The sequence below is a fragment of the Epinephelus fuscoguttatus genome, linkage group LG1 (assembly GCF_011397635.1).
Source record: "Epinephelus fuscoguttatus linkage group LG1, E.fuscoguttatus.final_Chr_v1".
NCBI lineage: Eukaryota > Metazoa > Chordata > Actinopteri > Perciformes > Serranidae > Epinephelus > Epinephelus fuscoguttatus.
In genome coordinates, this window is record NC_064752.1 from 12,708,328 (window position 1) to 12,720,351 (window position 12,024).

A 12,024-nucleotide genomic window follows, 5' to 3' on the forward strand; every position below is an offset into this window, starting at 1 on the left:
TCATTCACTCTGTAACCACTTAGGGGTTGCGGGGCGGCTGGAGCCTATTCCAGCTGACACTGGGCGAGAGGCAGGGTACACCCTGGACAGGTCACCAGACTATCACAGGGCTGACACATAGAGACAGACAACCATTCACACTCACATTCACACCTACGGACAATTTAGAGTCACCAATTAACCTGCATGTCTTTGGACTGTGGGAGGAAGCTGGAGTACCTGGAGAAAACCCAAACTTCACACAGAAGCTCAGGGTTCGAATTAGGAACTCTCTTGCTGTGAGGCAACAATGCTTTTCGTGCTTTTTAATTAATAACCTTTAAAAAACACTCAAAGAGCTGTAGTGACAAGAAATGATTGCTGATGAAAAATCATAATGAGCGATGTAATCAGTTCATGCCAGTCTCTGAAATCTCTTTAGAATTCATTGAAATCAACTAATAATTTTAAAGGCCCACACAGAATTAATCCCTCATGTTGCATTTCTTTCTTCATTATTCCTGCAGGTATGGTGCTCTGTCAGGACACCTGAAAGCTCACACGAGGGCGTCATCACAGACCCTCACAGTCCGTCAAGATTCAGAGTCATCGGCACCATCTCCAATTCACAGGAATTCTCAAAGCACTTTGGCTGCAAAGCAGATGCTCCCATGAACCCTAAACACAAGTGTGAGCTCTGGTGATGCATCATTGCTCTGCGCTGCTTATCAGCCAGGAGTAAAATGGACATTTGGGAGAGTAGATTGACAAAGTCTCTATGGACGGGGAACGCAAGAACCACTGAGAATCCAACTGCCTTGCCACTTAACGCTTATCGGGCTCCTCATCAGGACAGAATGTGCCTGCTCCGTGTGGAGGATCGCTATCTGCAGAGCTTCTCCACAAGAACTGCTGGTGTAGCAAACAGCTTTCCCCGACTTCTGAAGTAAAATGTTGCTATAAATGCGCTTTTCGAACACTGGAAACCCGGCAGATGGTTACTACAGACAATGGGGGAACCACTCTCAGACTTTGTGAACTGTTTATCACGTATAGTGATGAACAAGCAAAGTGCTGTTTCTTTCTTCTGACCCTCTTCACTGTGCTCATGATCTGCTCCAGTTTACTTTTATTCTAGTTTATTTATGGTCACAGATTTTTATATGACAGTGAACCAGGGACGTGCAAAATGTAAGATGGAAAATTAAAATGCGACCCATATGGACAGTTTTATTAAGAATTTGTTTTTGAAATATATTTTAATACAACAGCAACAGTTTGTCAAACCCCACAAACTGTTACATTTATAGAGATATAGACTTGATATTTGGCACTTCATATCTGTGATGGAAGACCAACACAAATTAGAAACAGAATGAAGGAACGGAGAAATTTACAGCAATAAATTGAAATGAATCGACTATTTTTTCATTCAGACCTTCGTCATGAGACTGAGCTATGATGTGCCATAAACTGTTTTTATGAGAGTTTGTCACAAATTATTTTGTATAGTAAAACCAATCGTAAAACACGTTTGTCTCATGTGTACAGTTTGTTTAGTGGCTCCCTCCCTCTCCCTCTCTCTCTCACTCTCTCACACACACACACACACACACACACACACACACCCCTTTTAAAATGGGCGGATTATGAGTAAGTGGGCCCCTGGGCACAGTTATGCAAAGGCCCCAACAATGTTTTCTACAAAGGAGCAAAACACAAAGACTTTGTAGTAATTTTGTGTCTCCTTGTGGTTGTTTTATGCCTTTGTGTTGTCATTTTTGGGTCTCTCAGATAATTTTGTGTTGCTCTCAGGTTATTTGGGGTTTTTTTGGGTCGTTTTGTGTCCCTTTGTAGTTGTTTTGTCTCTTTGTAGTCCCTTAGTGTCCCTTTGTGGTTGCTTCGTGTGTCTCTGGTCATTTTGTGTCCCTTTGTAATCATTTTGTGTACCTTTGTGATTGTTTTGTGTCTATTTGTAGTCATTTTGTGTCCCTTTGAGGTTGCTTTGTGTCTCTCTGTAGTCATTTTGTATCCCTTTGTGGTTTTTTGTCTCTGCAGTCATTTTGTCCTTTTGAGGTTGTTTTGTGTCTCTATTCATTTTGTGGTTTTGTGTGTCTCTCTGTTGTCATTTTGAGTCCCTTCATAGTTGTTTTGTGTCTCTTTGTAGTCATTTTGAGTCCCTTTGTGGTCGTTTTGTGTCTCTTTGTAGTCATTTTGTGTCTCATCGTGGTTATTTTGTGTCTCTGTATTCATTTCGTATCCCTTTGTGGTTGATTTGTGTGTCCTTGTGGTTGATTTGTGTCTCTATAGTCATTTTGAGTCCCTTCATAGTTGTTTTGTGTCTCTTTGTAGTCATTTTGAGTCCCTTTGTGGTCGTTTTGTGTCTCTTTGTAGTCATTTTGTGTCTCATCGTGGTTATTTTGTGTCTCTGTATTCATTTCGTATCCCTTTGTGGTTGTTTTGTGTGTCCTTGTGGTTGATTTGTGTCTCTATAGTAATTTTGAGTCCCTTCATAGTTGTTTTGTGTCTCTTTGTAGTCATTTTGTGTCCCTTGTAGTTGATCTGAGTCTCTTTGTAGTCATTTTGCGTCCCTTTGTGGTTGTTTTGTGTCTCCATAGTCATTTAGTGTCCTTTTGTGGTTGTTTAGTATCTTAGTTGTCATTTTGTGTCCCTTAATAGTCTTTTTGTGTCTCTTTGTGGGCATTTTATGTAAATTAACTGCACTTGTAGAGCACCTTTCTCGTTGTCTGACCACTCAAAGCGCTTTTACACTACATGTCACATGCACCCATTCACATGCACTGTCACACACAGGTGGCCGAGGCTACCAGACAAGGGGCTGCCTGCTACACAGTAACCATTCACACACACTCACACTGATGGAACAGCCATTGGGAGCAACGTAGGGTTCAATATCTTGCCCAAGGATACTTCAAAATGCAGACTGGAGGAGTCGGGGTTGGAATTGCTGATCTTCCGATTAGTGGAGGACCCCCTGAACGTCTGAGCCACAGTGGCCCCACAGACATTTATGTCCCAGTGTGGTCATTTTGCCTATTTTTGTAGTTTTTGTGTCTCTTTCCAGTTCCTTTGTGCATCTTTATGATCTTTTGCGCCTCTTTGTGGTCATTTTGAGTCTCTCCCTGGTCGGTACATGTCGATTTAAGTGGCATTTTGCAGGTGAAGGTCCAGGGCCCCCCTGACACTTTTGGCCCCTGGGCCTGTGCCTACGTCCTTTCAGTAATCCATCCCTGCCTTTTAGTTGTACAGAAATGCGTGACTACATTCATACAGTACTCTCTGCCTCAGATTACATTAATTAACCAATCACAGTGAAATCACAGTGACTCACAGAGAAACTGTCTTGCAGACTTGCAGATGCGAGGCAGCCACGTGGACGATAGATGGCGCTAATAACACATGAATCCACGCTAGAGTGCTGCTGCTGGTGCAGAGTACAGGCCATGAGCTATAATGTGAAAATATCTGAATACTGGATGTGAAATATTTTTGGCCATGCATGCACACAAATTACTGGGAAAAAATTCAAACACGAAAATATTTTAATTTTTTTAATTATTTTGCTTGTCATGTTAAAGCGATTGTCAATGAAATGTTAAGTTTTAAGTTTTAATGTCGTTAACTTAATTTAGGGTTTTAAAATGACAAATTTAAAAAAAGAAAAGAGACAAAAATCATTATTTCAGACACACTGTGGACACGTGAACCTCGCACAGTATCTGGATGTGATTGTAGGTTAGTTGATTAGCCGAGCGAATCCGTAACTGGCCGAGAATTGCCGAATCATCTGTCCTGCCCGGACTGCTGGAAGCGGCCGTAACGCCATGTTGGCGAAGTCTCTCATCTCTGTGAGAAAAAAATGATAGAAAACATACGTGTCGAGAAGAAAAGGTAGATCGCCGAGGGAGGTTGAAGATCGCGGCGATTATTTGTATTGAAAGAAACGAAACCGAGCCGGATCCGCAGAGGTTCCGGACGGGCGAGGGAGGCTAAACCTCCCACCGTCCCCATGAATAGCACCGCTGATCCGAACAGCGACTTTCCATGAAAAAAAGACGTTTGTGTTGCTATTCGAGCTTCGTTATCCCGGTTCGTTAAAGGGATTTGGGGCCTGCTTCAAGAATCTGCTACGCTTGCTCAATGCATGCAAGCTAGGCGTTGTTTGTATCAGTATTTATTAAGGTATTGTTTTTATTTGTTGATTTTTTTGCAATGAGTTTGCCACCGAAAGTGGTCCCCAAACCCGCCGCTGTCGCAGTTAGCGGACCTGGAAGTGGCCCCTCTCCGTCGAGCCAACTGCGGGCTACCCTGACCTCCGTGTCTCTGCCGCCGGGAGCCCCAACAGCTCCTCAGCCCGGCGCGGTGCCGCCACCTCAGTATCCTTTGACTTGGGTAACGTGGAATTTGCTTGTGATGTTATGCATTTCACCCCCCATTGTGACAGCAGCACACATTGTTGTTTTATTAGCGGTATGTAGCAGGGGTTTGATGCGGGGATGATGGTTTCGTTTGGAGGGAGCTGGGAGGGGAGGGGACAATTAGCTAGCTAACTATGCTAACGTTAGCTTATCAAGCCGGTTGCCAAAGCTAACGGAAATGTCAGTTAGATTTTCGGGAGCTACAACACTGATTCCAGCTACGGTTGTAATTGAATATAGCTGTCATTTGAGCATAGTGGGTACACTTAAAGATAAATGAGGTGACATTATTCGGTGTATGAAAGCGCCATCACCGGCAGGCTATCAGGCTTTCCTCACCGGTTACCGGCTTTGTTCAGTTACCGTTGCTGGCTAGCAAGGTGCATTAGCTTAGTTACTGTGCCAGCCAGCTAACCGGAGGGTAGCCTCTGTGGCTAGCAAGTGCACAAGTCAGTGAATGCGACGTCGCAGAGCAGTAAAGCTTCACCCATTTTTTGGGGTGACGACCTGTAGCTCCATAATGGGGGCGATATTAGTCTGCCCAGGGCCCTGTTTGTGGGAATTGCACTTCATTTCCGTTTTCACATGACATTAGGTTAGCTTTTAAGGAGGTGCTGCTGTGCACCTTGACAGGCCTGTCAGTGCCTGGGCCGGTGAGCTCCCAGCATGACAGCATGTATAAATTAGCCGTGAGAAAGTAGCCTGCTTGTTTATGGACTGTGAATACCATTGCTTTGCATTAGGAGTTTGTTTTAAACCATTTTAGGCAGATAAAATCGTTGAAATTGACATTACAGTACAGTAATCCTCCCCTCACATTTTAGCTCCACAACTATAAAAATGCAGTGTATAGTTCAGGCTTTAATGTCTAGGTTTGCACTGTCATTGCCCCAGAACACACCTTTATCTTTGAGTTTACACAGTAATCCACCAGCACTACTCTACCCTACTTTAGGTGGAGTGAAGTCACTGTGGTTATGTCACCTCCTGTTTTATTTACAGCATGGTGGCAGTAGTGTGAGACAGAGGATTAGGTTGACATCTCCTGCCTGCTAGTGGCAGAGAGATGTGTCTTTTGTGATCTGACAGGCTTCTGTTGTGGCTTGGCTTTGGGGTGTGATGTCTCAACCTGATTTCCTGCCACCCACGATCACAGCCTCCCCGTGTTTCTGACATCTGTAAAGGGCAGTAAGTCGCTGGTTGTGGCAGGTGGCAGTGTGAAACCCCCATCTTGCTTACAGTGCGTTGTGATGTTTTGCAGTTGTTGCGAGCACAACGCAGAGGATAATGGTGTCTTTATTTGTTGTGCTGTGCCCTCTTTTGACTCTCCAGGCTCTTGAAATTTGCTTAACCTACTTTCAGCTGTATGATGTGAAGTTCCTACCAGTTGAATACAGACATGCCCTCTCCATTTACTTGACTGATGTCTTGTTTAAGGTGGAGGGATACATAAAAATGACTAGAATCATGGGAAATACATCTCGGGCATAATTGATCTGTTTAGATTTTCAGTTTGTTCATTCTTTCTTATCTTAGCTTCAGCACAGACTAAATTGATCAGTCTAATTTTGTTGTGGAATTTCTGACTCCTCTTGTAAAAGTTGTCGCCATCGATCAACTGATCTATGAGTACCTGTGACCCAGCACACACAGGGACAAACCTGTGGCAGACAGCCATCAGACAGGACATATCAGTTCTCCTTGCTATAGTTGTTTTTAATGGCATTAAGACATCAGTCAGTCTGGCTTTTTAACTACAGTTTTACAGAAAGTGTTCAGGGGTTGGAGATAATATGTTTAGTACAGTTAAATTGAATCCAAAAGATCCAACGTAAGATTTATAAGACATTCTGTCCCCACCTGAATCCACATGGGGGTTGCAGGCAAATGCACTTGTGGGTACACTGATCTCATGCCAGTTTGTAAAGTTCACTTAGCTAATGTACATTTAATTCAATCCAATGCAACAGCCATGCAGTAAATCCTACTTTCATGTATTTAAGCATCTTAGATTTGTAGTTGAAGAGATATTGTTTCAACTGTGTGGTCATTTTAGAGTTTGTAGTTTCTGTTGAATTTAATGGGATTATATTAAATATTCAATGTCTTTCACTATAATAAAAAAGTATGACTTTTTTCTTGTATTACATAACCATCTGTGCAGTAGGTGGGAGTTACAGAAAGGATAAATTGTTCCGTCATCAAAAGAGAATGAATTCGCAGGAAGCTTTGTCCTGGTACCTCTCTGTAATTTCCAAGGTCCCCCTGATGGTCCCTGGACCCTGTTTTAGACAGCACTGCATTTGATTTTCATGTCTACATGAAAACTGACCCTCTTGAGTGTCGCCACTTGTCTGACCTCTCACTCTCTCCAGACCTCTGAGGTCAGCAGTGTGGGAGCATGTTATGCCTCGTCTGGCCTGGTCGCCTGATGTATGGGAATTCCCACTCGGGAGGATGTTGCTGTGTGTGTTTGTGCGAGTCCTGAGCTGCACAGGGGGGTTCAGAGAAGCAGGCTGGAGAGGCGCGTATGTGTGCAGTGCCGGGGGTGGTGGGGCAGTTTGTTTCTGTTCCTGGTTGCCAGAGAAACACCCAGCGCATGCGTCTGCTGCTGCACTTGCCAGACAATGGCAACGCTGCTTAGCATTCAGAACGAGAGGCCAAGGTGGCGCTTCCCACCATCTGCCAACAAAGGCCCAGGTCACCCAGCCTGCCTCAGCCCTCCCTCATTTCCTTCCATCCCCCCACGGCTCACCTCACCCCACTGCTGGCCCAGCTGAGAAAACTGAGGGCTTCTCCCCATTTCTCTGTGCACGTCTCCCCGGGCACCCACTCCAGCCCCTCAGCTTTCATGGTACAGCACTTTCATCTCACTCCTTTTTCACACAGCTTTTTTTTCCCAACTCTTCTTCCTTATGGTTTGGACAAAATGATGACAGCATGTGCCAATAAGAAGCAGTGAAGTTTAGGGTAACCTGTGAGCCAGACATGCAGTCACAGCCAGTTTGAGATACGACTACGTCATGTATGTACCCAGCTGGTTGGTCACACAGCACCGTAGTCCTGTATTTTAGGACAGGTGTGTGCAGCCTGCATGACAAGATATCCTCATGAGCATACTCACTGTGGGATGTTATAAATAAACTGCTGAGTTGTTATGAGCCAGCATGCAGGACTGTTCTTTCCAGAGAGGGAGTGGCCTGTTGAGGAAGACATTCTGCACACTGTCAGAGCTCTCCCAGTGTTTTCATCTGATATGACACTTCCACATTATTAAGGATGTTTTGTTGTTCTACTGAATCTTTCATTCAACACCTGAATTCACTCTGGAAAAATCTTTGCAGATACAACCAGTAATTGTTGAAAAACAGACATTTTTCTGATCACACTCTCTTTGCCTTCAACCGTTCTTACAATATTTAGTATGTACAGTGAACTCTGTGTTTGGAGATCCTTTCCACCCACACTGTGATGCTGTAAGGTCGATGGTGGAGTTGAGAACGTTCACGTCCTCATGTCAGCAAGTAGTGCTACAGCAGTTGCCAATACGGTGCTAATATTTGTGTCGGAACAAGGTTTTATGCTTCGCCTCATAAATGTACAAATGAAATATTGCATGTACTGTGAGAAGACACCTCAGCCAAACAGCTGCGTAATCTGTGTGCAGGTGAACTAGGTTAGTAAGTGCAGCACAGTACACAGCGGAGCAGTGCGAGCAAACTTAAGTGCGTTGTCACAGTCAACTGGACTTGCGTCAGTGCAAGTTTAGCGACCATTTCATCCCTGTTCCCTTGTTATTGTTATTTATTTCAGTTCTCTGTTGTTGCACATTTCAGAAGTTTGTTTCTGCAAAACAGAATCTGAAAAAATAAATATTTCACGATAAAACTCACCTTTGGAAACCAGAACCAGGTTCTGTTTGCCAAAATCATCATGGCAAGTGTTTTTGTCAGCTGGGTCCATCCTCATTGTTGAGGCTGGTGGTACTTAAGACAGGGTATTGTTACTCCAGTCAAATGATACCTGCTTTCAATCCTTTTCGTACCCAAAACTAGAAAAAAAATGGACTATTTGTGTGGTTTAGCTTGCAGCCAGTTACTGCAAGCATTCTAGCAACCTGTGATTGGCCCACTCCTGCAGCAGCTACAACCCATGCAGTCTGTGGTGTGATGAAGTGGACTGTGGTGTATTCAGGGTTGGAAATTATCTTTTTTGTCCACCATCTACTTTGGCTGATGGATCCCAAAATCCACTGGCCACAGATCACAATTGGGTTTTTTTGGCTGGTGAGTGAAACAAATCTGGCAGCCACTTGCGTATTTAACCATCATTTGGCTAGCAGCTGGTGCTAATTTCCAGCCCAAGCATTAGGTATTTAACAGAGTTGGTAGATCAGCGTGCCGAAAGGCCACCTACACTTCTGAAAGTATGCTACACTACTGTGGCGTCTGGTGGGATTTTATGCAACTGAATGCTTCTATTCACATGATGGTTATCAGATGAAGTAGGAAAAAAGGCATCAAATGAAGTACTCTATTGCAGTGGTTCCCAACTGGTGGGTCGTGGGTCCATTCTGAATGAACCACAAGTGACTCACAAACATGTCAAGTTTGTACAAAAACAGACTTTATTTTTAGGTACAGTGAATTTCCAGCACAGAGCTTTTACTTTGAAGTGCTGTTTCCTGCTGTAGTGCGAGTGAATAATGGACAGCTACTTGACAGAGACAGCAAACTGGCTCAACGACATGGCCAAACACAAGTATGACACTGAATGTATTAAACTGTGTTGACTTTGATGACTAAGGCGAAACCTGGATCCTGTGGCTAGACCAGTTGGGAACCACTGCTCCACTGGTATCGATATTACTAGTACTCAGCCCTGGCTAAGTCCAGCACTGCTTCTGTTTCAAACATAAACCTGTAACGGGGTGATAATTTAATCCTGGCTGCTGTTCCTGACGACTGGCCTGTGTTTCTGCTTCCACTGCAGGGTCTCCTTGCAAACTGTTCACTTCTTGTTCTTCACGATATGGCTTATATAATTTATCACCTATGTCTAACTCGTACAAAGTCATCAAACTTTGTTTTTTTCATACTTTCTCAAGTTGTTTCACAGAAAATAGCTGTCACTGCAAAAATAAGGTCACGTTGGCGTCCACTGTCTGAATAACAGGAAGTATTTTCACATTTTTTAATGCACCTTGGCAGAGTGTCAGAGATGTACAACAGACTGTTCAGCCTCATGGTTGTCTTAAGACTATCACTTGAAGAAATGACACCAGCAGACTGGCTTTAAAGATACTTCTTTATCACACTCAAAGTGCCTCAAGTAATTGAAATCCAAAATAAGTGGCAACTTGTGTGTGGATTTAGACATTAAGTAGTGAAAAAACATCCATTACAACTTTGTTTATCCTGAGGGAAACTGGAATTTTTGGTATTTATTTACATATTTTCTGCATTTACCTACTTTAAAGTGCAGACGGACGGTCTCTCTCCCTAATTTTAAAACCAAACATGGTCTGAGCTGCAGATATTTAGAACCATTGCTTCTCAAGATTTGGCTTATTAGAGTTGAATCTACCAACACACCACCTATCGTTCATACTCTAGTGAAAGAGCAATCTCAGCAACAGCAGGCAGGCAGTGAGAGGTGTGTGTGTGTGTGTGTGTGTGTGTGTGTACGTGCAAGCAAGAGTGGCCAGTGGGCCAGCAGGGAGAAGGAGGGTTTGTGTCTGCACCATCTGGGCCGTCTCCACTCACTTCCTGTGCCTCCACGCTGAACCCGCTGCACTGAGACTTCCAGGTAGCCTGTGTCATTCAAAGGAAGCGTGGTATTTTTAAATGTGTGCCATATTTATGTGACACAAGACTCTTTTTTCCTGCTGTGGCAATGAAATTGCTTATGTGTTATTATGTGGCAATCCAAACATCACTGTTTGATTTAGGTGATATTTGTCTACAGAGCGGCTAAGTCAGCAAAACAGAGCTCACCTCTCACTCTGACCGGTGCTGAACGTTCCAAAAAATTACATTTGAAAAACTTAACAGCAGTGTCTCTTTCCAGAAATCATGACCCAGTTACTCAAGCACAAACCTTGTTGTGAGCAGTTTCACATACGGACCGTTTTCTTTCTACACCTGCCAAACCCAATCACCGCACAGAGGGAAGCGTGCATCTACTCATGGTTATCCATGAGTAGATGCACGCTTCCTTCTGTGCTCATGACAGCACAAGATGTAATAATTGATGGCATCCTCCTCAGCTGAGGGCTAATGTTAGCTAGCTCAGTGGTGCTAGGTGAGCTAGCAGTAGATGCACACTTCCTTCTGCACAGGCAACAAGGTCTCTGGATTATTTTGAGTAACCGTGTTCTGATTTCTGCAAAGAGACGTTGCTGTTAAGTTTTTCAAATCTATTTTTTTTGGCACTAACATCTAGGTATACCATAGGTACACACAGATATCAACACACGTGGTACCCACATGCCTAATCATACATGCCACCCATGAATGTGTGTGTACCCAAACATGGACACACAGTTACCCACATATTTATGTGATCAATAAAGAACAAGAAAAGATAGACATCTCTACAGCTGATATCTCCAACACTCTGCAACTCACACCAAAAGAGTCTAGATTTATGAATAGCACTACAGGTAAGAGGAAAAATAGGTCTTCTTTATTATTTTGGGGTGAACTGTCCCTTTAAATACACAGCTGTGATTTATTAGTTTAATCAGTACTAGCAGATTACAGTTTATTGAGCTGCATCATCGTCCTGATCACACCCCTGCTATTTTCCAAGGTTGTATTTCCTCCTGTCTTTCCCTTTCTCTCCCCCTCACACACACACACACTCAGCACATTAGTGGCTTTACAGTAAGCTAATGATGGAGCAGGAGCCACAGAAGCTTTTCCCTCCTAAATGAGGCTTACAGGTCACTGTATGGTCAAGGGACAAGGAGGAGTGGCTCAAGCTACTTTATGATCTCCTCAGATAAGAAGGGGCAGCATGGACTCGATTTAGGCTGCGGCGGCAGACATGTTTTAGACCTAATTTTCACCTTGTCTACAGTAAGATACATGGCAGCTTATCCTTGTGTAGGAGGGAGGAACCCTGGTTGAAATGTGAGCAGATTTTCCGTGGACATGTACGTACAGTTAGTGTCATAAGAAATCTTTGGTCTTGGTCTGACGTACTCTCAATCCTCCGTCATCTGAACACTGCATTTCTTCTCATTCCAGCAAGAGTCAAATGTGAATTTCACCATTGGTGTAGTTTTGGATGTTGCAGGTAATTTTTCAGCCACTCTTGTTCCCCGGGGCAGTATCACTGTTGCAAGTCTGTAAGTTGACATTGTGCTCGCCCTCTCTCCTCAAGCAGAAAATTAATGGAGATCGAACTAATGACTAATATCTAATTAGTGCGGTCAGCCACTTTCATGCTCGTGCCTGATACATGCAGAAGAGCTTGACTGAGAAGAGTCTGCTTCCATCTGGTTACCTGGCCACCCACATGGAGGGCTTGACATAAATGATGTTTTACCTCGGGAAGTTTTGTTTTTCTCAGTGGGATCGCCTGGATGTGACTGAGCATG

The 12,024-nt window shown here is 43.7% G+C and overlaps 2 protein-coding genes across 14 annotated transcripts in view; both read left to right on the top strand.

The window, feature by feature from the left end:
* The window catches only part of ece1 (endothelin converting enzyme 1), a 42,560-nt gene extending 41,050 nt beyond the window's left edge, over positions 1 to 1,510 (top strand). For both annotated transcript variants that reach the window (XM_049586889.1, XM_049586888.1), the window contains one exon: positions 507 to 1,510. In XM_049586889.1, coding sequence (XP_049442846.1) covers positions 507 to 683 — 177 coding nt within the window. In that variant the 3' untranslated portion in view covers positions 684 to 1,510. The remainder of the gene's footprint in view (positions 1 to 506) is intronic.
* A 2,283-nt stretch (positions 1,511 to 3,793) lies between these two features.
* Positions 3,794 to 12,024, top strand: part of eif4g3a (eukaryotic translation initiation factor 4 gamma, 3a) — a 77,623-nt gene continuing 69,392 nt past the window's right edge. For 11 of the 12 annotated variants that reach the window (XM_049586850.1, XM_049586859.1, XM_049586867.1 and 8 more), the window contains exon 1: positions 3,794 to 4,376. In XM_049586850.1, the coding sequence (XP_049442807.1) occupies positions 4,213 to 4,376 (164 nt within the window). In that variant the 5' untranslated portion in view covers positions 3,794 to 4,212. Of the gene's footprint in view, positions 4,393 to 12,024 lie in introns of all 12 variants that reach the window. The other variant, XM_049586882.1, reaches the window with a different exon arrangement.